The sequence below is a fragment of the Myotis myotis genome, unplaced genomic scaffold (genome assembly GCF_014108235.1).
Source record: "Myotis myotis isolate mMyoMyo1 unplaced genomic scaffold, mMyoMyo1.p scaffold_m19_p_12, whole genome shotgun sequence".
NCBI lineage: Eukaryota > Metazoa > Chordata > Mammalia > Chiroptera > Vespertilionidae > Myotis > Myotis myotis.
In genome coordinates this window covers 45820543-45847288 of record NW_023416316.1, presented here as the reverse complement: position 1 = coordinate 45847288, position 26746 = coordinate 45820543, and the positions used below count along the sequence as shown (strand labels likewise).

General features: G+C 34.4%; 1 protein-coding gene across 36 annotated transcripts in view; it reads left to right on the top strand.

Annotated features, from left to right (window-relative positions):
* The window catches only part of RFX3 (regulatory factor X3), a 272040-nt gene that overhangs the window by 198405 nt on the left and 46889 nt on the right, over window positions 1-26746 (top strand). For 35 of the 36 annotated variants that reach the window (XM_036331012.1, XM_036331011.1, XM_036331005.1 and 32 more), the window contains 5 exons: window positions 766-840; window positions 8092-8273; window positions 12626-12745; window positions 24436-24557; window positions 26396-26508. In XM_036331012.1, the coding sequence (XP_036186905.1) occupies window positions 766-840; window positions 8092-8273; window positions 12626-12745; window positions 24436-24557; window positions 26396-26508 (612 nt within the window). The remainder of the gene's footprint in view (window positions 1-765; window positions 841-8091; window positions 8274-12625; window positions 12746-24435; window positions 24558-26395; window positions 26509-26746) is intronic. The other variant, XM_036331013.1, reaches the window with a different exon arrangement.

The following is a 26746-nucleotide window of genomic DNA, read 5'->3' as shown; positions in this document are numbered from 1 at the left end:
CATTGACACCTGCTACTTAATTAAGGTGTTAGATTGCTCGTGTGCTGAGATTACATGGAATAAAACCTTCTGTGGTTGTCCCTTTTCTTTCTTGGCTCTGAATTTTTTTTCTCTTCTATGTTCTATTTCTTCTGTCATTTATAATAGCTCCTTCTCACCACCACATCCTAAAGCATAATGTAGGCACCCTGATTACATCTTAATGTTTGTTCATACTAATGACCCTCCACTTCCAAATTTTAATACAGGGTTAAGAGAGTGGTGGATAGATTTAATAGTTTTTGAACATTAATGAAGGTGTCTTTGCACATTTGCATTAAAATACTAATGCATATTAAACAAAATCTGCACCATAATTTTTCTTTTATGAAAGAATAGAACAGAAATTAAATACTCTTCAGGTGGGAGAAAATTTAGAAAGGGTGCTTCCAATCCCACATCTTGATTTATGAAAGTCAAGAATGTTTTCTCAGAGCTGGAAAAATCCATTGGGGTTCCTGCTCCTCTGGTCTCCATTCTGATTATAATTAGAGAATGTTTTTAAAAAAAGGTTTACTTTTGTAATTGGACTTATTATTGGTATGCATATTTTTATTTTATTCTCCGGGGGTGGGGGAAGATGGTGGACACACAGTTCTGATGAGATATTCATTTGCCACCATTCAAGAAGAAATTGAACTTTAAAAGTCTATCAAAAATTCTCTGGGGAGCCTTTTATTACTATCTTGTCTTGAGCCCTTTTTTTTTAATGACATCTATTATCAGATTGAAATGGCGATTGAGACGCTGCAAAAGTCTGACGGTCTGTCCACTCACAGAAGCTCTCTTCTCAACAGCCATGTAAGTTGCCTCTTCATGTAAACTAATCTCTTGCTTGTTCTGCATGTGTTGCTTGCTTCTAAATGCTTGTTTTATTTATTTACTTATTTATTTTGCTTCTTAACCTTTCTTTCTCAGCCTCTAAGATCCCTGTATCACTTAATAGCTATTTTGTACAGTGGAATATCTAAAAAGTAGAGTCCCAAGTATAATGCTTGACTAGGTTTTTGTACTGTTTTGATACAAATATAACATTTCCAAGTTAATAACAAGCTGCTGTTTTATTTGTAAAATGTAATTAATGGGAATATTAAACATTTAAACTTTTCTATTTTAATATTTATTTACTATGAAGCAAATGCTTATCTGCATCTATCTCTGTCTGAGACAGAGATACGATTATGTCTACTTATATGTCCAGTAATATTCTTTAAGTGGAAAAAAATATTATTAATGCCAAAACCCAATAGTAAACTATTTGAAAATGACTTGCTTATCAGAAAGACTATGTAAGATGGGCAGGAAGCAGCTGCTTAGAGAAGCTCAGGGCCTAAAACCTAAAGAAAAATGAAACTGGGCCAAAAGAAGAAATGAGGCTGTAGATAAGCCATAAATTGCTAATACTTGAGACAAAACAGGAATAGTGTTACTATTTCTTGAAGCTTCTAACTGTTATCTGATGCAGCAGCACTACAACACTGGTAAGTGCAAGAGGAGTGATGATAGTTTTCTGGAACTAGAAACATTGTCATCTAATGTTCAAATTTTGGGGAACCAATGAAAATACTGATTAAAACTAATTTTGTTAACCTGATTTCTGACTAGAAAGTAAATATACCTATGAATTAAATGTTTTAGATAATTCTTCTGCTAAATTAATATCAATGGCAATATAGTAAAAATTAGTTTTCCCTCCCAACTGACAACATGTATATTCTTAAATTTAGAGATAAGTTATTATGATTTTAAAAAATTTTTCTTCATATTTCATGACTGAAAAGTCCAAAATTAGATTACCCAAAATAAATTTTAGAAATATAATTATTCTTTTAGTAAACCTAAAACCTTTGGCTAATAGAAAATAAAATTTCAGAAATACCATTATTCTTTCAGTAAATCTGAAACCTATGGCTCAGAAAATGTTTTCACTGTGCTTTTTAAAGATTTGAATTTTAAGATTTAAATTTTATATTCCAACACAACACTAAATGCTATGTATTTACCTAGTTGTTTTTAGATGTAGTACTTTGTCTTGTTTCTTTTCCAAGAGGAAGTATCATGGCAAATAAAAACAGTTTAGCCAACTTGGAGAATGCCTGCAATTTTTGGTGAAAATTTTAGATATAACTTTTAATATAACATACTTTTGACCCTTCTTTTTTAAACACTTTAAGGAATATAATTTTTTTCCTTTTCTGAAAATTTATATGCAATGTGTCATTCTTTTATAGGTTCCTTAAGTATATCCTTTTTGTGTTAGCATGAGTCTGTGGCTGTGGGTAAAGACTAATTTATTGTGTCATTATGTTATATGTTTTTGAGGGTAGTGGTGACTAACTGGTGTTTGTTGTTTGAAAATGGCACATGAAACTGTTGTTCACTTTTAGTCAAAATATCCAGGGACTCAAGGAAAAAAAACCACTGATGTTTCCAGTTATCTTTTTTGAAAGTCTACAAATCTAAGTTGTGCTTTGATATTCAATTCGCATTTCATTTTCATTTCAGGTATATTGTTTAGTAAATTATATGTTTAATTTTAACTTGAATTATTCATCTTAGTATTTTCATGAACAATAATGTGGGCATAAGAATTTTTGTATAATTTTATTTGTTGATTTGTTAGAAACTTTTCAAAGAGGTTGGGGTTTTTTTGAAATTATTATTTTCTTCTAGAATCTGTGAAGTAATATTTGTAATATTTAGTGTTAATGAACGTGTGAATTAAGCTGCATAAACAACAGTTAACTGTTAGTTATGCTTTGGCTTCATTCTTTTTATTACATAGCATGACAAATCTTCCATATTGTTTACAGCTGCCAGAGTCATTTCAGTATGTAGAAAGAGTGGGCGTAAATGTTGCTAATGCAGTAATATTCTTTCTCTTGATGTACTGATTCATTTTATTACACTTCTGAGGTACAGTTACATTCATTTAAAAGCACATTTATAGATAAGTCTTTAAAAATCAAATGATTCTACAAATGGTCTGTAAAGAGCAGAGAAAGGATCAGTGTTCTGACCAGTCAGGTTTCCTTTCCCCCTGAGCCCAGAAGACCCTGTTGTCTTTCTGTTCTTAGGAAGTTAGTAATGCTCCTAATTCTTGTTAGATTTATCTAACAACTAGAGTAAACTACTGCATACATTCTACTTGAAAACCACCAGCTAAGGGTATTTTAAATTTTGTTAACGTAATTGGTAATTTTCAGTTGTGTAGAAAAATTTTAGTAGAGAGGTATTTTAAAAATGAAATATTGTTAATAGAATCTATTGGTTGTCTCACTGCACAAGACTGATATAGAATTATTTGAAGTTTGTGGGATTCTTTGAAGAAGACAAGAATTCATCTTTATGATAATAGTTCTTTGATCAGTTTCTACAAAGGGTCAATTTCATTAGACAAAAAGTTAAAAGAAGTTGATAATTTGTGTCCCATATTTATCAGTTTCTAAAGAAGGATCTTAATCATGATTTCTTAGCTCAAAATTTGTTGTCATTCTATTTTGGAATATGGACCTGAACAGATTTCCTATTTTCTGTTCATGCACTTGGTTACTCATACTAATTCAGAAAATTTCTATTAGGGTTAAATCAGAAATAATGCTCTCAGAAAAATCCAACTTGATTGCTTTGATTTTCATCTTTCTGCACATGAGACGATGGAGTGGGGTATTCAATTTTGTATCCCTTTTTCAGCATGTCCTGGAGAGTCTTGGGTACTGCTGCTCTACTTTTATAATTATGTTATCATCCAAGTTGAAATGCATGTCTGACTTGTCTGTTTTATGCTCTTTATGATGTCCCACCTGTGACAGTACAGTTACACCAAATGCCATGTTTTATTCTATTAACAATAATAGCATAGTTACATTTATTTCACTAGTAGCATCTTATAGACAAACAGAAAGTATGTATTGATAAGTGAAAATTCCAAGAGTGTAAGGATTTTATATGTTTTGTCCACTGATGCATCCCTGGTGTCTAGAACAGTGCCTGGTACATAGTAGATGCTCATTAAGTATTTGCTAAATGAATGAATGTAAAAAACAAGTAGTAAAAGAGAACAGGCCTTATTTTACCTCCAGTTTTCTGAGTACCTTTACCAATCAAGTGTACATTTATTTGGGAACTTATATATGCACTAGAGGCTTGGTGCACAAAATTTGTCCACTGGGGTGGAGGAGGGGTCCTTCAGCCCCACCTGTGTGGGTTGGGCCTAAGCCAGCAGTCGGACATCCCTCTTGCAATCTGGGATCCCTCGCTCCTTACCACGCAGCTCACTGCTCCTTTGCGCTGCAGCAGAAGCGGGAGAGGCTCCCGCCACCGCTGCTGCACTCACCAGCCGCAAGCCTGGCTTCTGGAAGAGCAGCGATCCCTCTTTGGGAGTGCACTGACCACCAGGGGCCAGCTCCTGCATTAAGCATCTGCCCCCTGGTGGTCAGTGCACATCATAGCGACTGGTTGTTCTGGTTGTTCCTCCTTAATGGTCGCTTAGGCTTTTATTATATAGATTGTTTTGTTTTCCAGTATGCTTCATTGGGTGTATGTGTGAATATTGTTGGTAGAGAGAGGTCTTCTCCCTGCTCACCATTTGAGTGAAAGAATATATGGTCACTCTATCATTTCCCCTTGTGCCACCATCAGATTAAAAGTAGATCACTGCTTCTTTTCCAAACAATCTAATCCTTCAGAAAATCAAAGCCAAGGGTGATATCATTTATCTCCATGTTTTTAGAATAGTACTTTTAATTTCACTTTTTATATCAGTCTGTTAGTATAAAATTTTTTATTTGAATGTTTTTATTTCTAAATTTATTGTATGAGAAGATGTTACAGGTAAACGATGCATAGTCTGTCTAAATCAAATTAGAATATTCTAATTCTCTTCATTGAAAACTTTATTTATACTCCTCTGTTGTAATTAATATAAATTGGCCTTTAATGGTTTAGATTGTATTCAATTTGTGATATTTCAGATTATAAATTTGAATGTAGAAATGTTCTTAAGTTAATTGTTCCCAATTTTCACATAATGTTCTTTAGCATGTGCATTTTTTTAAAATTCCATTTAAAGTACATAAAAAACTTTAGACATTAATTTTTATACACTTTTCACAATCTAGCAAATAATTATTTCATGACTTTTACTGGTTTTAGCTACTGAAATATATTGAGATCAAAGCAAAACTTTATTTTATTCTCACTCTCCCTTGACTTTGCTGTACTGTTAATCTAGTTATGGTAGGAATAAGACTTGTAAAATATATATCATTGGTAAACTGAACTTAAAATGAATCCTAATGTATAAGAATTCATCTGTGGGGAAAATGCTAAATGTTACATTTAGATGTTAATTGGAGAATGCAAGACGTATTTTTTTAATTTGTCAATCAGTATTTGCCTTTGGGAAAAATAGGACCTATTCACCTTCCTTAATCTACCCTGATTAATATAGGTTAAATGTAAAGGTTGAAAGATGCAATTATCTTGGTTTCCACCCTTACAGGAATTTATGTTAGCTCATTAGTAGGATAATCAGCTTTTAAAGATAAAGGTTAAAAGTGTCTATGGTATTTTATGGGTTTTTAAAACCACAAGTGTAAATAAACATTTTATAAAACACCTTATAAAAAGAATAAAAGAAATAGTAGGAGCTCCAGTGGTGCAATCGGTTAGCGCACAGTACTTATAAGAAATAGTAATAGTTTAGTTCTAAATTATTTAATGTTAAAGATATTGAATGTTAGTGTCAAAATACATTTTATTAAACACAATACCCAAGGAAGAAATATATCTTATAGCAGGTATCAAATTACCCTTGGGCAGTGCATGAAGTGTTTGCCTTTATGTTATACTTAACTGCCAGGTTTCTCTTACAATAAAATTAATCCTTCCTTATACTATGTTTTAGACTCAAATGTCTGATTTACAGTTTCATTACTGTCAGAACTTGAAGGTTAAATAGCGGCATGTAGAACACAGATTATAATTCCCAGATAAATCTCAAGAGTTATCTGGTGGGACCTAAACCAGTCCTCAGGTACACAGTGAGTTTGCAGGGGCACCGCCCCGAGGTGGTACAGCCATTGGCTGCTTCCTGGCTGGACCAGCCATGGTGCAGCACAGCCACCACCATCCTTCAGGGCTTTTACTTCCACTTGACTTCCTTCTGCTTTTCCAAAGTGAGTCTAGGCCTCTGGCAGGGACTAAAGTTCCTCCTCCTGCAGACAAGGGGCAAGGGAGTAAGATGCAGCTTTGCTGCCAAAATTACAGGTGCCAGAGTACCCACTCTTGGGGAATTTTTCAACCAACTAATCACACATATTATACACATATGTAAGTATATGTACACGTTTATGTGTATGCACACACACTCATACGTATTACAAATAAATTTGGATTTTTAAAAAATGGGTTTAGAAATAAAGAATCTCTAAAAATGTAAACCCTTATAAAAAGAACATCAGTTTGCAGAACAGTTCACTATATTTGACTTGTTTAGACATTGCGGAGAACCACATAGCTAATCCAATAAAAGCTTTATTCTCTATAAATTATTCATTGAATGTGACTAATATCATTTAGACTTCTGAGTATTTTAAAGTCAACTTTTGCTGTAATTATCACACTCCTTCTGGGAAAATTTTTCTTCATTTAAAAATGGTCTCTTTTAACATACCTTTAGACTCAAAATATTTTATATTGAACTTTAATTTTTGTACTATATTCCACTTTTATAAGAGACAATTTATGATAAAACCCTCAAATATTTTATTGAATTTGCTTTTTCAAATTCTTTAAAAAAATCTGTCTACAAGATCATTTTCTTGATCATGAGAAATTAGTAAACTCTCATTTTTAGATATTTATCTTTACTGTCATGTAATTAATATTAAAAGAAAACTAGTAAATAGTTAAGGCTGTGTACAGAAATATTCCATTGAATTGCATGTAAAATATCAACTCTTTAGCATACCTCTTATAATTGGTGTGGAAATTTTTGATGAGACAAGTAGTGTGAAATATTTGCTCCCTTTGTGGAAATAATAACTGGTATGTTAGTGATCAGGAAATGTTGGAAACCAGACTCAAGTACTGAGATAATATATGACTTTAACAAAGTCATTTAAATCTATTTTAGTTCTCCTTTTGTAAATAAATAAATAAATGAACAAATTAATAATTTAATTTTTCTAATATTAAAACTCAATAATGCATACCTAATTAGCTTTTCTAAAATTTTCTTGCTCATTCTGTACTTTAAAGATTTTTTTAAAAAAAATATACACAGAGCAACATAAAACTTTAAAATGAGAACCCTGATTGAGAAAATATTGCTTTACAAACTACATTATGAAAATTTCCAAAATTATGAAAAAGCAACATAGTTTTAAGGTAGAAAAATTTAAATGATTCCTTTTCTTTACATGTAACTTTTTAGCCAAAATCTAGTGAGTTTCTTACCTTCTGCGGAAGAAATGACTGGTTTTCCTTTTTGATTACAGAATTCTATCTCAGTAGTTAATGCCATTATTGTATTACCTTGTGTAAGTAAATTAGATAAGTAATTAGAATTGTATTAAATGACTAGAACCTTAATATAAAAACTCATACAAGGAAGCCTGCTGTTCATGTGTTATAACAAGCCAACTCTAGCAACATATGTGCCATACTGCTAGGTTTGGAACATATTTTGTTTTGTAACAATTATAAATTATTTTTTAGACCAGTTAATGGAATTATTAGAATTCCCTGAAGAGGTGTTTGTCTCCAAAATAGCAATACAGAAAAAAATATTTTCTCTCTACATGTGTTTGAATGTTTGTAGGAATAGAGATGGCCTGCGGTCATGGGGATGTACAGCTATTTACATTTCTGAGAGTTTTCAAAGTCAGACCACACTGGCCTCTGAATTACAACAGTTTACCCTATTACAAGTCTTGATGGCGATCCAAGTATTTCTGTATATTGCACTTTCAGATGATGTATTTTATCTTGTGACCTTCCTGTTAATCGTCTGGTTTCTCCGTGTTGGCTCTGTCTTGTTTACACTAGCTCCAGTGGCTGTTGGACAATTACGAGACAGCAGAAGGAGTGAGCCTTCCCAGAAGCACTCTATACAACCACTACCTGCGACACTGTCAGGAACACAAACTGGACCCAGTCAATGCTGCTTCTTTTGGAAAATTAATAAGGTCCATTTTTATGGGACTACGAACCAGGAGATTGGGAACTAGGTTAGTATTGAAAAGTTAGATCATAAATTAACCTCTCTTTTTCAAATTACAGTCGTTCAGCATATTGTTTAAGCAAAAGTACTTGATTACAGATATCAACATATAAAGAAGAAATACAGAATGACCTCAGTATATAAACCCCCACAGGGAAAAGAAAGGTCATTACTCAATAAATACTACCCAACCACTGAGGCATCCTCCTAAACATCAACTGAGCAAAGCTTTGAGGAGAGCTGGTTCTCCAATCACATAGGAAGTGGCAAACAAGCCTGTTAATACAAGATTCACATGTGATCCTTTAAAAGTTAATATGTATCAGTGTCTTCTCTTTTGGGACACAACCATACTAAAGATGATGAGTAAAGTAACATATTAAATGGAAAACTGTCTATTTCTTGACTCTTGAAAAATTACATTGAAATGTCTGGAGTAAGAAATTTAAGCTGAGTTTTTCTCATGTCATTTCTGGAGAGCAATTAAAAATCATTTGGTGAACTTGAAAAATATGAGTGTTTTAAGCCCTGAATAATGACATGGTCCTAATTAATCTCATTTTAGCCTTTTTAAACTCTTGATTATGAAACCATACATGTATGGGAGTAAAAATATAGTTTAGTTTTATTGCATGGAAGCCAAAAATGTGAAGAAGACTCTTAGTTTTTCAGTTTGCTTCCTTGTCAAAATATGATAGAAATAATACTTAGAACTGTGGAGCTTCACTTTTACTTTTACTTTTTTTTTTTTTTTGCATGGCACAAATTTTAAATTTAATTGGACTTTTTATAGGACCATTAGATACTACTGGGCTCTATGTCCAGAGTTTTGAGATGCAGACCTGTAAAGGTGAGGTTATACAGTAAGCAACTCACTTTTAGGGGCTGCCCAGTGAAACCAGGGACTGATAACCTAGTTGCAATTGTTGGAAAAACCCGTTCAGGACTGTACTGAGTTTCCTTGGTTGCTGTCAGCAATTGCTCCTTGACTTGCCTGTATCAGGAGAAATAGCAACAAGACAGGTTAAATCTTTGGCTAGTGACAATTGATGGTGGATCACAGGCAGGAAACCTGGCTGGTGGCTGAACAGTGCATTGCAAAAGTCTAGACGCAGAATGGTTATTTCATATCTTAAACCCTTTCTCCAGACTACTTCCTAGATACTTTCCTCAAACAGGGTCATTTTTACTTTTCTATAATAACACAAATATTTTAAGTAGCTGGGCAGAAAGATATGGATTTTTTTATTTCCTGAGAAATAAAAAATGTGGATTTCCTATAGAAATCCACATTAAATAATAAAATAGTATAAAAATAAAGGTGCTACACTATATAACATTAGATGATCTACCTTTAATTAGTTTCAAGTCACAGTTTTATAGTATCCTAATAAAGGGTTTTTATTAATATTCTTCATAAAGTAAATTGAGCCTTAGTAATTGACCTTATAAATTTATGCTGAAAAGAGTGGTGTGTCAATTTTATTAGATTTATAAGTTCTGTATGTATTCAAAGTGTGAATCATTTCTTTCTGTTGCATTTCAAGTGAACTATTTCTGTTACTTTCGGATTGCTGGAGATTTGTTTTTCTCATAAGTGTATTTTCTTCTAGGTATACTGGTTTTCAGTCCCTTGAAAAAAAGCTTTTTGTTTCTTGAGTATTATTTCCCCCCCAGAAATCATTGTTTGGGACCTAACCTCTTATCTTCTAGCTAATGGCTCAGTAGTTAAGCATATTGTGCCAATATTTTGAAACTCTGGGCTTTATTCAACATTCTAAAGCTCTATTGTGCTTCTTTTGTTACTGAAAGGGATTTCAATGGATCCTATTTTGAAGCTCCATTCAAATCTTAAAACACATCTTTAAAATAGAAAGTGACAAAATTAGGGTTGTTTGGGTTTGTGAATGAGTAGAATCCATACTCTATAAGTGCATATTGCAATATTGCAGCATTTACTTTCTGGTATTCTTTTTTCCCTCTTCTCACTGTGTAACAATTATGTCTTCTGTTCCTTTTAAAATTGTTATATAGTATTTATAATTAAGAATGGAAAGCACAGCCCAGAAGAATAAGGAGAAAAGAAATCCTGTGAGGAAAGTTTAAACAAATGCTGTGTTATGAAGATAGCAGAGCTCTCATATAGAAAAACTGACAATGGTAGGAGTCACAGTACTGAGTCTTTCTACCATGGAAACTAAATAGCACTCCTTTCTACCTCTAAACCAGAGAACAGAAAGAAAATCCATATAAATCATGACACAAATTAACTCAGATAATTTTTTAAAGCAAACTGTATGTAGAACTTTTATTTAACCAGCAATAAAATTAACTGGTGAATTCATTCAAACCAGAACCAGACATTTTCTCAAGTTTTAGAACTAGCTAAGAAGTAAATGAAATCGCCATGTTTCTAAACCAAGGCAACTGAAAAAGTGCCATTTGTAGGCCCCATTTACAAATTAAGTTTAATCCAAGACCATGGGACATGCTGACCTGCCCCATGGCCAGTGGAAAGGAAACCACCTCCCCTGCCCCAACCCAAACAAATGCTGATGTGTAAGAAACTGGACACTTCGTCTGCTTCGTGGTCTCACAAGAGAGACACCATTTCACACTGTAGCCCTGTCATTGGCTGTATCCCCTGGTTAATGTCTGCTGCTTCTCACCCTGCCATGCCTCCTTGTCATTCTCCACTTCCTACAGAGAACACTACTAATGGGGTTTGTATTTTTTGGTTTTGTTTTTTGCTCTATTCTGTAGTGGATTTTGGAGACATAATACAATCTCTGCTAGTGGAAAGCTTTTTATAGAGGCATTAGGTTTTCACACTGGTTCATTTTGCAGGAACTTTATAGGTACTCAGATGCCCTACATTTTTTAAAAATATATTTTATTGATTTTTTACAGAGAGGAAGGGAGAGGGATAGAGAGTTAGAAACATTGGTGAGAGAGAAACATTGACCAGCTGCCTCCTGCACACCTCCTACTAGGGATGTGCCAGCAACCAAGGTACATGTCCTTGACCGGAATCGAACCGGGACCCTTCAGTCCGCAGGCCGACGCTCCATCCACTGAGCCAAACCAGTTAGGGCTGCCCTACATTTTTTTAAAGCTAGCAATATTATTTATAACAAAATTTTAATGTGTTTTCATATATTTAGGGTTCATCTAATATATGTTCTTTAATTTTGGAAGTAAAATTCTGTTTTGTTTGGTTATCATTGTTGAACTTATGTAACCATAATTCATTGATATTCATGTTGAAATTCTCCCACAACTTTTATTTATTTATTTTCCTATTTTATTTTTTAATTGAATTCATTGAGGTGAGATTGGTTAATAAGATTATATAGATTTCAGGTGTACAATTCTATAATAAATCAACTGTACATTGTGCTGTTTTTATATAAAATATTTAATCCACTCCCCTTGCATTTCTTGTTATAAATGAAAGAAAAAAATTGAAAGAGTACTGATGTCTTGCTATATATAGGGTTATGAAAAACTATTTTCTCTTTGTAAAAATTCACATATTTAAAATGTTATATTTGCAAGAATTTCACATTTCATTCAGGGCTAAACTTTGTCATTTCTAATAACAATATGGTCTTGCTCCTGAGCATGGGTAATGGTGACATTTTTATTCCAGGTGGAAATTTAACATTTTCACAGAGAAATTTCCCCATGTCTGTTGTGACACATCTTATTCAGCCTGCAAAACTAATATAAACCCATAAAAACAGAGACTAATAAAATGTTTCAAAATGAGTAAATGCATGCTTCTTTTTAGGTTTCAAAATATTAAATATAATAGACTTCTCCACAACATCTTGCATCAGTGAAGTTATCTTCATCATCCCTGCAGTAATAGAACTTGAAAAATGTAGAACTTACCTAAGAAAGGTAGAATTAAGATTTTTTTTCTGTTGGTTCTGTATAAACTTTTTATTATAAATTATTCTTTAGTGCTCAATTCTTTATCCTGTTAATAAATTTTTGTTGGCCAGAATTTTTTCTCACTCTTACCCTTTCTAAATTAAATTTAAAACATAAATTTTAAAATAAAATGTAGCTTAAATGGAATAAGTGGATTATTTAACAATATTTAAGAGAAAGTTTATAAGGACTTTTTTTTAGGGCCTTGAGCCAGTGGATTTAGAATCTTATTTTGATTCCTCAAATGTATTTACCATCAAAATATACAAGTATCTAGGACATATCACAAATATATAACATTAATATGCTGCTTTTATATTTTTTTCCAAATGAGAAGTTATATGGACATCCTATATTATATGATTAATACAGGTTTGACTGACTTTTTGTGTCTCTAATGTTTGTTGTTCTTTTATGAAGAGGAAACTCCAAGTACCATTACTATGGGATTCGTGTCAAGCCAGATTCCCCTCTCAATCGTCTGCAAGAAGATATGCAGTATATGGCTATGAGGCAACAACCCATGCAACAGAAACAAAGGTAGACTCCGCAATTGTCATTGATATGTCAAAGCTATGTGTTTCTTTAGATGTTTGGTCTCCTTTTTTTCTGAACAAATACATAAGTGTGAAAGAATGTCACTATTGTTGGCATACTTTCACGACAGACAGTTCTCATATATGATTTAGAATTTTATTCATCCTGCCTATTTTCCAAATCTTTCAGAATTACTTATCAGTCAGCCTGTTTGGCCCCTTTTAAGTTAAATGTGACATCCCAAGCTATCCAGACAGGGAAACTAAATACAAGCGTAAAGAGCACACCCAAGCAAATGCCAGCTGGAGAAATGCGCTTCACATTCATGAGATTGTTACCTGCAATTCTGTACATCCCTCGAGCCATTCTTTTTGACACAGTATAAATTCTTTCAGAATGTTCGGGATTTCTTACATTTTATTTGAATCCAACTTTCATAGATGTAGAATTGTAGGTATTCGAGCTGTAAGAAAGCTCAAGCATTCGTGGTTGGCTGGATGGGTGGGTGGTTGGGTGGATGTATGGATGGATGTATGGATGGATGGATGGATGGATGGAAGAAAGGATGGATGAATGGATGGATGGATGGATGGATGGATGGATGGATGGAACCAAGATCTTAGAATTGAAGATACCTCAGTCTAGTCTGGCCACACAGCCTTGTGACAATCAAAGCATTAATAGTCCTATTTTTCAATTAACTCTCACATCAAATGATTTACATAAGCCCATGATGCTGTTATACAGCTGAGGCCTTCTAGTCTCATGTGGCTTATATTACAGTTTGTAGTAAATAAAATGAAAGATATCTCTATCTCTCCCTCTCCCTCTCCCTCTCCCTCTCCCTCTCCCTCTCCCTCTCCCTCTCCCTCTCCCTCTCCCTCTCCCTCTCCCTCTCCCCCTCCCCCTCCCCCCACAGTGTAGTACAGCTGTGGCAGTAGTTATAATTTATATTTTCCATTGAGCATGCAGAATTAGGTAGCAGAAAGAAAGTCTACACATAGGTAACCAGATAATCTGCATCATTCTGCCTAATCCATTGATCAATGACTAGTCCCTTAGCCATCAGAAGTATTAGCTCTAAGTCATTGCTGGAGAAAGAATATATCACACAGGATTCCCTTTTCTATTTTGTCAGCAAGTACTAATTGAATTCAGAGAGAAGTCACAGCCCTTACCTTTGAGGAGTTAAGAAATTAGATGGGAAAGCACATGTTTGGGTGTGGTTTTTTTGTTTGTTTTGTTTTATTTTGTTTTTTAAGTAATGCAGTATGAGAAGTACTAAAATAAAGCTTTGATCAAGGACCTATTGGAATACAGAGGAATTTTTATCAAATTATTGGAGAGGGAGAACTAGGAAATTTCATAGAGAAAGTGCTATTTGAGTGGGGATTTAGAGGAATCCGAAAGAGAGGAACATTCAGGCAGAGGGAATAATGTACGCGAAAGTATAAAGGGGCAAAGTTCACGATGTCTTTGGTAACTGCTCTGATTTGGTGCGGTCGGCATTGCAGAAGAAGAATTGAGGAGGTTGAGTAGTTTAGTGGGAAACGAGATTTAAAAAGTAGTTTGGATCTGAGATTAAAGGATTTAGTTGTATAAGAAGTTAAGTTTGTTCTTTGTACAGAATATAGCTTTGAAGTTGTATAATGCTTTGAAGCAAAACAATGAAACTTTCAGATTTTTTTCTGGAGAGATGATTTTTTGGTTTTAGGCTAGAAATACGTAATGGGAAGAGACTAGAGGTAAAGTGGTTTTACACAGTCATAGTTTCTAGTGCAAGTGTTCCAAACTGAAGAGTCAGGACAAGATTGGATATGATGTAAAGATATCTCAAGGGATTTAGATTTTTAATTCACAGATTCTCAACCATATTTTTTAAGTTGCTGATCCTTATTTTTTGAGGTATAGTTCACGAAAGATATTAAGAAAGGCTCTGGAAAAAAATAATAAATCATAGAACACTAGCACATAATGTGTTTGGAGATAGTGTTTGTGTGAATTGTAACAAAGTGTTATTGTCTTGGGTTATGATTTTTTTCACCTGTTATGGCAATATTTATAGCTTTTAATTTATGAGGTCTCTGCACTCATTTATAGCAGCACTACACAGTGGAGGTGATGGTGCAATCAAGGAAAAAAAGTTTGATTCAAAAATAACACATGCTCAAACTTAAATATGAAAAAAGCTTAATGAACTGCACCTAAGACAGCAGAAGCCTATTTCTTCCTGTGATATAACTGCAAATAAATCCTACCAAGCAAATTTTCATGGAAATGGAAGCCTTTAAGATACATTCTTTATTTTAAAAGCCTGGGTTAGGGAAGCAAGACCTAAGATTTAACAAAGGTCTCTTAATTAAAAGGTTCCAGAGATGTGAAGTTTAACAAGCCATATAAACTCTACAATCACAGTATAGTAGTAAATGTTTTTTAGAATTAGATATAATGTGGATGTATTTAAGAAATGATGTAAAATTTTTAGTAATACTAATAAATTGTGCCAACTTTAGTTTTTACTTTCTCATGAAATAAATGTTAGACAACCAAAGAAATCCTAAAATTTCCTGTAATTTTTTTTAATTATAAAAGTTTTGGATTGTAGATAGTTGCTCTTGGAATGGTGTCTGGCTAACTGATTGCAGTGTTAGTGTTATCAACTTCATGGATCCCTCATTGGATCAGTAGGACAGAGGGAGATTTCCCTTGTGTCTGAAGGATTCTATCAACTGGCAGCATCAGTGGGCCTGAAATGAAGGCAGATTGCCCATTGTGTAGAAACACTTGGATGGGAGAGGAGAGGTTTTCTCCCTAAGTCTAAATGTAGGCATAAGAGCATTTGTTATAAACAATGGGAAAGAGCACGTCATTTGTTTTATGGCTTAAATATGAGATGATTCCAAAACTCAAATGATTCTATTGAATATATTAAAATTCACATAAGAAGAGATTCTCATTCTCCTGTTAAAATACAAGCAACATAGTATTACATATCCTATATAATAAAAGGCTAATATGCAAATCGACCAAATGGCAGAATGGCCAATCACTATGACACACACTGACCACCAGGGGGCAGATGCTCAATGCAGGAGCTGCCCCCTGGTGGTCAATGCACTCCCCCAGGGGGAGCGCCACTCAACCAGAACCTGGGCTCACAGCTGGCAAGCACAGTGGAGGGGGCGGGAGCCTCTCCGGCCTCCATGGGAGTCGGACATCCCCGAAGGGGTTTCGGACTGCGAGAGGGCGCAGGCTGGGCTGAGGGACTGCACCCCCCCAGTACACGAATGTCCTGCACCAGGCCTCTTGTTTTAGAATATTCAAATTGTTTAAGTGCCTCAAGATTTATTGTATTCATCTGTATGTACACATCTTCCATAGTAGAAATGTATGTTTCACATATTCTTATATTAAGAAAATTCAAGTATATTCAGTGATTATTTTGTCAAATAAAAGGGAAGTTTTAAAAGTCATTTTTCTGATAAGTTTGGAATCATAGTAGTTGTAGCAGAAATAATGATCTGATCGCTGTTTTGTATTCCTTTATAATTGTTAGATCTCCTTTACATATGGTATTTCATTTGACTATTTGATAAGGTAGTAAAGGAAAATTCCACCTATTTATAAATCAGATTTCCAGCAACACCACCATAAGGAACATAGGCATGAGTCAAGAAATAAATGGAAACAGCTTCTGATTGAAAAACAGGTGTCACAGAGCCTGTAGTTTAGCTTACTTGAGAAGATGAAGCCATTCTCAAGCTATTTACCTAAAATATAGAAGCAGATTAGAGCCCACTTGATTCACATAAAATCGTGAGATACAAAAGCAGGCAAGAGGAAATATAACTAGACAAGGGTCTTCTATTTGCTTTGGGTTATTTAACACAGCAGGCTGCACTCCAATAGGTCCTTTGAGTATCACTCTAGTGACCAGAATCTAGTCTAACACAGTTTAATAACTGGCTAATTGATGGAATTATAGGTGATCAAGAAGAGGTAAAGTACCCTTGTTAAAGAAGCAGAAGACTGTATAATAGTTGTTCTTTAATACCTTCTGCTGAAAATATTTTATGTGAAAATAACTTACATGCTCACATGTGGTAATCTTTCGTTTCCAAGGGAATTCACCCATAAACTATTGTTTACAATAATTTATACAAATAGATTATTATAGAGCAAAATGGATATCAGTAATTTTTAGAGCTACAAACTAAGTAAAAATGTTTGGTGCAGTTTTATTTTTAATATTTAAAAGAAGCACATAGAGGGTGTTGACACATACGTTTTAGTTATCCTTCCAAATCCCTGCAGCAAAAGTGGTGGAATAGAGCCAAGTGCTTTTGACAATGTGCTTGGCTGTGTTTGATCCCAGTAGCCTTCCTCAAAATATTTAAACTGCAGTTATCATTCCTTCAACAAATACTTAACAACCAACAGTTGCATACCAAATATGCCCATCACATCTAAAAGAGATATCACAGAATAATAGAATGTTAGAGCTGGAGGGAAGAGATCACCTAGTCCAACTCATCTTCTTGCTGGGAAAACTGAAGTTCATAAAGGGTAGACAATTTATCCAAGGTCATAGAGCAATCAGGACTAGAACCCAGTCCCCTTGATTTTATTCTTAGATGAATTCCACCTTAAACAGGTAAGATAACCCAAACAGAAATGTACAACTGTAATAAAATGTTTGCATATGTAATAAAGGAAAAAAATCACACTTTAGTATGTCCTAAATATGTGACAGAATATGTCATTTCCTCCCTCTTCATATGGTCTTTCCATAGGAATTGGATCCTGTGAAAAAAGGAACATTTGTCGTTCTGGGGCGGGGGAAGGGGAGATAGAGGCTTATTAGAAAGATGGTACAACAGGGCTACTTTTGCTGTGGCCGTAGACAGATGTGAAAGCATGCATGTTTCTCAGAAGAGAGTGAGGACTAGAACCTTTGTTATTAGAAGACCTTTCTTCATCTACTTGTCATAGACAAGTGAGAAGGCCCCTGTATTTAACATTGGGAGGTATGGGTTTGAGTACAGGCTGCTTTGACACTTCTGCAGAGTGTTGACGGAACTTCACTGAACCTCGATGTCTTCATCTGCTAAATGGAAATGAATAATAGACTACCTCACAGAAGGCTTTGAAGTTTAAATGAAAAAAAAGTAAAGTGTTCTTATAACTGGAAATATGCAAGTGTTGGATAAGTACTAAGTGCTATTATCATTATTATACTGGTGCCCTAGAGAAAAATATTTCTTTAAGAATAAGGCTGTTTTGGATAAGAATGAAGCCTGGCAATTGGGCAAGCGTGGTTTCCATTTCGTATACCTCTAGGCCAGTGGTTTTCAACTTTGATTGATATTAATAGTTTACAATTCCTTTCCTAGACTATGAATTCCCTGGAGTCCCTTCAGAGCTAAGCACCTAGGGCTGGTAAATTGCTCTGAGGCAGCTGAGGGTGGCAGGAGTTTTCAGTAGGAAGATGATCAGTGCCTGTGCATTTGGCTTTTGGAGACAAAGAATCTCAGTTTGTAGATATTTAATGTTCACTGTGCCACTGTAGCACTCCCTAATGTAAAGATATTTTCCATTGAAGACAGAAGAATCACAATTCAGTTAACTAGTAACTATAGTAATTAATGTAAAGTTTGATAATACTAGGAGTCACCACTTATTCTTCTATGAGCATTTATTGAACATTTGAAATGTTCTGCCATAAGCACTTTGTATGCATGATTTTGTTGGGCAAGTACATCGTTATTTACTGTTAAGGATACCGAGGCCCATTTAATTTTGCTATATGCAAGAACCTCACTAATTTATTTTTTCCTGGATAAAGCCTCGGATGCCCTTTTTCTGTTTTTGTTGCTGTCTTGGCATTAGGAGGAGTCAGGTTGTTATTCTCCAAATACAGGAGTGGGGGCATCTATCTAGATTAGAATCAGTTTAACAGAAGGGCTCAGCTATAGATAAAAGAGCTGTCATGAAAGTGCCGTGAATATTTGTAACAAGACTAAGTCAGTTCTATACAGTTAACTCTAAATTATCTATGCTAAGAGGAGTCAGTGAAGAAATTCATGAAATAAGAGAACCCTGTCTGCCTCTTTGCACATTTCATCCTCAGCACCTAAGAGAGCACTGAGCATATTGTCAAATATGTGTTAAATGAATGAATGATCCACAGCTTTCATTTTAGCCAGTAGCTTCAACCTTCTCCTTTCCCCACCTCTCCCAGATTTTTTCCTAGAACTGCTGTAATTAATACTACTATCTCATTTGAATTTAAAATTTTCCTTCTCCCTTTGCCCAATTATAGATGTAGAACTAATGAAGAGGGAGTAGCTCGCATTGACCAGCAGGGTGGATGTGGGAATCCATTTAGATACAGACATATTCAGTGTGACATCAAGGAGTTAGTTACTATTCTGAAAAAAAAATGGCACTCTTAACATTCACTATTTTCTCTGATCTCACATTTATATCATTTGGTTCATTTCAGACCTCAAGTCATAGAAACACTTTCTGGGACAATATTTCCAAAGAGAATTTCAATATTCCAATAAAAAATTTTAGCTTCTTGCCCTGATTATGAGCTCAGTATATAGATTTGTTCATGCAAATTAAATGATTACATACTGTCTAGAGTTTTACATTAATGATGACTCTATTTGCCTGTACAATTCAGATTTTGCATTTGCATTTTTCGCTTCAAAGGTATTTTTCCAAATGTTCCATTTAGTCTGTTGAAAGTCCTTCCACCTGGTACTGTTCATTGAATGCAATGGTTCTTTGCCTTCCTTTGGACTCCTCCAGTGTCTGTCCATGTGAAATTATTGACAGAATTAGATATTATTTTACAGTAGAGTTATAGCTGTCCAAGTTCTAAATAACAGCTAAGACTAACCCCATGGTGAAAGATTCCTAATAATTTTCCAGATTTTCTGTGTTAGTGACAGGTTTCATGCATGCACTCAGCTATTAAAGCATTAGAGTTTCTTTGATTTCTTAATCATTAACAACTTTAGCTCTGATTGCCCATGGAGTTGCAAGCTGTTAAAATTATCATTTGCCTCTTACTGACTTTGAAACCAAGAGCTGTTTCTTCGTTAGATTGCAGCACAGGTCTTTCTCAGAGTACAGGCAACTAGGGAGTGCTAAGAATCTACTATAAGGAAACCTAATCTAAAAATAATGCACTTGTAAAATAAATGGGAAAAGGGAGCGAGTTCTGTTGTTTAAAAGATTACTAAGCTGTTTTGTTTTTTAAAGGATTCAACAATTTTGTTTCAGTAAAAAATATCTCTGGTTTTTACAGTTTATAATTTAAATGGTGATGATTTTATGAAAAAGGTAGAGACAGGAAACCTGAAAATGATTGTTTTAATTCTAAGACATCAGTTGAAATTCAACTAGAGTTAAGAGAATGTTGAATTATCATATAAATCAATAGATTATAAAAAAAAAACTGTGCTGGAAAAATTCTATTTATATGCAGCCTTTTCAAATCCATTCCCCTATATGCCTATAGTAAATGCTCAATTAATGTTTGTTACATTGATTTGATACATGTTAAGATCAATTAATAGTATGTAAAATGAAATACGTTACTCTGAGCATTCATTCATGCATTCACCATACATTCAGAGGTATTTACTTATATTCCACATGCAGTTTATTGAAAACTGATGACAGTTATAAAAAAATGGCTTATCTCTAATGTTAGCAATATACTTCTACAGAAGTGGGCTGAAGGAATTTATATCAGGCCAAGAGGCTCCTATGGACTGGTGCTGTGCAGGCTCCTTAAGAAACATTTCAGAACTTGTTAAAATAATCAATTCCTAAACCCGAATCCCAGGATTTTGTTGGGTTGACCTAGCACGAGTTTATCATTTGAAATTTATGGAAAGCTACCCAGATACTGACATACCTAATATGCTAAGTGTCCGGTCATCCTTTCAACCAAAGTGTAATATGCTAATGATATGCTAAGGCTGCTCAGCTGCTCACTATGACATGCACTGACCACCAGGGGGCAGACAGTCGACTGGTCAACCAGTCACTATGACATGCACGGACCATCAGGTGGCAGATGCTCCCACTGGTAGGTTAGCTTGCTGCTGGGGTCCTGCCGATTGGGACTGAGCGAGATGGGCCAGACATGCCCTGGAGCCCTCCCATGGTCCCTCCGGACTGGCCAACTTCCCATGTCCCTCCCCAGCCCCGATTGTGCACCGGTGGGGTCCCTCGGCCTGGCCAGTGCCCTCTTGCAATCTGGAACCCCTCGGGGGATGTCAGAGAGCCAGTTTCGGCCCGATCCCACAGGCCAGGCTGAGGGACCCCACTGGTGCATGAATTTGTGCACCGGGCCTCTAGTAATATCTATAACTGTTTCTTCCAAGCAGAATCAGTTACCACAGATATTTGTTTAGCCTATTTTTAATGTTCCTATTCTTGACTTCCTGTTAAACTCCATCTTCCTCTGGGAAGACCCAACCCTCTGAGGTGATGGCAGGGATAGGATTTTTTTCTTAGAGCATCAGGAATATGAACATCTAGCTTTCCTCAGTCCAATATTTGTGATTTCCGGGAATTCCTTCTAAGTACCAAATGCAATGCCAGACAATACACTGTTCTATCACATGATTTAGTAGTTAAAGCAGGAAAAGCTAAAGTTAGCACTACCTGGAAGCTGTCTCATATTTAGCTCTCACTAATACTGCTCTTGTACACAACCATACTCCTGTGCTTCTTGATGTCATTCTTTATGGCACAGACCCCTACCAAATTTATCCCCATACCTTTCTCTGAGGAAGTACAACATAACGTTCTCGCTTATAAAGAGCCTATCGACAGAGTAACCAAGAATGGATGCACGTAGTGCATCTTTGCCTGATCCATTTAATCCACTATTTACCTTGCTACCCTTAATTTTATGATTAGAATAAAAACACTAATTTCTCAGTTCTATTTTCTTTTTTTTTCTTCTTTACGTCTCCTATATAAGTTTTGTATTTAAGTACTGATCTGCAACATTTCTCCAGAATTCACCAGCTGATTTTCTTTTTCCCCATAAGCTAATATTGATGCATTTTTCATCTCCTGTGTAATACACTGTACATATAATCAATGCTTCCCACTCAGTATCATTATTATTATTATGTATAATCATGCATTAATTATAATGAATTATGATTTTGAGTGCTTGTTAAAAATATAATCTCTCTTTCCCTTAGGAACGTTCATGTCTACATTTTTCTGAGGGAGCAGATAATTTTATTTGTAAGATTGCAGGCTTGCTAAGTACTGTGTGCAAGAAGGTTGTGAGATAGCATCCATTCTCTGAAAACTCACAGACTGAGAGAAATATGTCATTTCCTTTTATGGTGAAATTCCACTTGTCCTTGATATTTGTGCCCATTAAGCACTTGTGAAGGACAAAGGAAATTTGATGAAGCATAGCTTGGCAAAATCTCATAATTACTCACTAATCCAATGTTAAAATTTAATATATTGAATTCTATAGGAAACATTTCCATTTTCTCTTCTTCAGAGTAAATAATTCAAATTCCTTTAACCACTTTTGTTTACTAACTCCATGAATGCCATACTTAATTAACTTAAATGAAGAAACATGGTTAAGCAATTTTAGCCTATTTTATATAAAATATAAAATTTCATAGCTGATAAAAGGAGGGTAAAATCAAATGACACCTGAGATGGCTCAATGAGGACAGGAAACTTTGTTAAATTTATTTACTAAGGATACAATCATTCAAATTTTCTAGACAGAATGAATGGTTAGCAACTTCCCCACAGAAGTACTCAAAGTATTTGCCTCAGAAAGATTTTTTGCCTGGCTAAGATAATTTTTAAGTAGGAAAATAAATGAAAAAAATTCTATTTTTCATAAACAGCATTTCTAGAACATCACATTACTATCCCTTCTGCCACTTCTTGGTATGAACCAATTGAAAAGTACTTTCCAATGGTTTTTCCATTAAATAAAAGAACATGTTTGAGTTCTTTTATATCATTAGAAAATAGCAACCAACATTTTGGTGATGTGGAATCATCACTAAAGTGATAATAAGGATGAAGTATTGTACCCTTTTTTCACTCTGTTCATCTTCTGATTTTATTTTTGTCATATAAGAAATAAATATAAATCTCATTATGAATGACTTTGCAATTTTTCTTTGAAGTTTCATTTATCTAACTTATAATTAATAACATTCAAGATTGAATCATTCTTTAAGGCAACTAAAGCATTACTTTGTATGATGTTTCACCAGGTCCATTCATTCTATATCTGCTATCAGAATGCAGCCATCTTTGAGTATATCCTGTTCATGTATTATGGACATTGTTAGTCACAATAATTCATATTAATGATCCACTTGCATTATGGTATTAATGTTAAGAGTCAAATGTCTGGAGGTGGTTTTGTTTATAAGTATAGTTAGAAATGAAGGGAAAAAAAGAATGGAAGGACAGACATCCTAAAGTGAATGATGGTATCTCTAAGATATAAATCTCAATTTTTTCTTAGTTTTTCTAAATTTATGAAATAAAATAAGTTAAATCTTAAAAAAAATTGGAAAAATAAAAATTAGAGTTGATGTTTCTTTCTTTTCTAAAAATATATTTTTATTTATTTCAGAGCTAAAGGGAGAGGGAGAGAGAGATAGAAACATCAATGATGAGAGAGAATCATTGATCAGTTGCCTCCTGTACGCCCCCTACTAGGGATCGAGCCCGCAACCCAGGCATGTGCCCTTGACTGGAATTGAACCCAGGACCCTTCATTCAGCAGGCTGATGCTCTATCCACTGAGCCAAACCAGCTAGGGTTGATGCTTATTTCTTATTTTGTATTTGTTTATCCTAGCAGGGTTGCCCAGTTTTTAATATATTTTTTATGTCTTCCAAGCAGGCTTTCCTTCTTGACCATGCTACTGAAACATTTTTTTTTTTAAATTTCTTAGCAGTATGCAAAGTTCATGAGTTTCTATTACTAGGACCTAAAGATAAATACAGAACTGTAGGTGACTTTAGGGTTTCTTTTTCTTAATTTGGTAAATTAGGCTTATAGATGGATTCTTGCATGTATTTTGCTGCAAGCTGATACTTAGGGTTTTTCTGTTTGCAAATATGGAGAAGAGTTAAGGGAGACACATGTGTTGAGATGCATGGGAGGCTTTCGAAGATATGGTAGAGTTGATAGGCTGATTCATATTTTAGAGATACTAATAAATTGAAAGCCATTCATCAACATTTCTGAGGCCCTACCTCCTAGATCTTTGTTTAGATTAAAATCCCAACGTATTTAAAGAGTTTCTACCTTGACCCATTGGCCATTAAAAGTTATATTCAAATCATTAAAACTATAACCAGGAACATCTTTGCCGTTGTTGTCCAAAGAAATGCCTCAAAACTCTTTCTTAGGTAGATTTCTGAATTTTCAAAAATGGGTCTTCTTCCTAGCCCCTCCCCCTTTTTCTTTTCACAATTGAGAAACTTTCTTCACTTTAGCTTTATGAGACTGTCAAGGGAAAAGAATCCTATCCAACTATCATGAAACATTAAAGAAGACAGGATAAAATTGAATGCCTTGGGAGTTTTGTGCAGTACAAAAAAGCAAGGAATAATTTGGTTTATTTGTTTTTTCCCATCTAATATTTTTAGGTACAAGCCTATGCAGAAAGTGGATGGGGTTGCAGATGGTTTCACAGGAAGTGGTCAACAGACAGGCACATCTGTTGAGCAAACTGTAATTGCCCAAAGTCAACATCATCAACAGTTTTTAGGTATGTTAAGGTGTAATGCATATTAGTTGCTTTTAGGATTTTGAAGACAAGAGAACAATAGTAGTGTTTTCTTCAAGTGAGATTTCTATTATAGATGTTAACCAAATGGAAAGACTTTTTTGTGTGCTGAAACTACGCACATTGTATGACATTTCCAGTTCATTTCTATTTTCTCATGTTCACTAAAGCTTATTTTTAAAACTCTTGAGCTATGTAGGACTTCTAAATGTATATAAATTAAAGGCTATTTGCTGTGAAATTGTTTTTCAGAATTTGTATTAATTGGGCTTTTTTTTTAATCAAAATTGTGTTGTGTGTTTTTTATATTTCAGTAGCAACTTAAGTTCCAAAAAAAATTATTTTCTATGTATAAAGTTACATGTGCATACAGCCTCAGATTAGAATAAAAGTTATTATAAGCTTTTAAAAAGTAATTTATTCTTTTAACTAGATCACAACACTTCATATTTTTAAAAAAAATCATAGATGATATACATGTTTCTCTTTATTTAAAGAGTTAGGAAGTGGAACTTGATCATTTTGCATCTTCTTGTCATAGCCAAAGGTGCAAAAATGGCACTTTAATTTAATTGAAAACTCTTGTAGTGATGAACATGCATAATTTCTGTACAGCAGACCAAACAAGATGAGTAGAAGCTGTCAGAGAGTGTGTGTGTGTATGTGTCTGTATGTGTTTCTGTGTCTATGTGCACTTTCTGAGAAAGACAAGTTGGAGAAGTTGAAAATATTATGGCATCATTTCCCAAACTAAAATTCTTAGGTATATTCTTATGGGCCTTTGAGCTCTCAAGAAGAATATTTTTTTATTTCATCTTTTTATTTCAACTATTATCTTTAAAAAAATAAAAGCATATTCTGGATCACCTAGAAGACAAGAAGGAATACTGTTCTGCAATTTTAGTTTCCACGTTTGTATTTGAATTTATGATAAGGCAGACTCCAAAGTGTATTGCATTGATAAGAGCTATGAGAAAAGAACAGAGACTTACTATGTAAATTACGCCTTCATCCCAAGGGAAGGCTAAATGCTGTCCCAGTGCTCAGTGTGGAGGGACGTTTCACAGCCCATCTGAACATAGAAAAGTGTCATGGGAGGTCCAGCCACCAGGAAATGCCTGTTGGTATAAGCGTGTCAAACTCAAAAGTTCCTGTGCACAGCAGTCAGTACCTCAGTCATGTTCCATACAGGACAACAGCATCATCCATCACATCAAGTTAATGTTGTTGAGTTTAATGTTATTCTTGTAGTTTTCTTTGTCTTTATTTTGTAGGTTTGTGGTTTATAATTATATAGGAAGTTGGAGCATAATGAGTTTAAAGCTAGATTTTTAACATGCTTAAGTAACATAATAGTAAAAATAACCAAAATTGATTCTGGCAACTTGAGATATATATATATATATATATATATATGTATGTATATATATATATATATATATATATATATATATGTATATGTGTATGTATATGTGTATGTATATGTGTATGTATGTGTATATATATATACACATATATATACATACATATATATATATATATATATATATATATGTGCCTTATATTAAAAGACACTATGATGGGATATAGTAATAGTGAAAATTTAGTTTCTCCAAAATTTTTATGTTCCCTCTATTCTTCTGAGCTGACGATGTTGCCAAGTTTTGCTTGCTTGTAGCAATATAAAAAATCCTTGCTCTTTGGGCCTCTGATCTTTTATTTATTTATTTTTCCTTTTTAGTTTTCTTAAACTTTCCTTCATTAATCTGTAATTGGCACCATCCACAAAGCTTTATTCTGTTGTGTTGTCCTGGTAACAGATGCATCTCGAGCACTCCCAGAGTTTGGAGAAGTTGAAATCTCTTCTCTGCCAGATGGTACTACCTTTGAGGATATCAAGTCACTGCAGAGTCTTTATCGAGAGCACTGTGAGGTAAATCTCTTCAGATATAGTACAACCCCTGCTGAGTTGTGCTAGCCAACTCACCAAAACAAAATAACCAGACTTATTCCTAAGAGACATATAAGTTAGTTGATATTTCTTTGAGCACCTATAAGTTAATTTATCTTCTTATCTCAGAGTAGAAAGGTGAGGACTATAGGAAAGGGAGAATGAATTTTACTGTACATTTTCTTAGCCTATTCTAATGAATCCTTTGATGCATTCTACT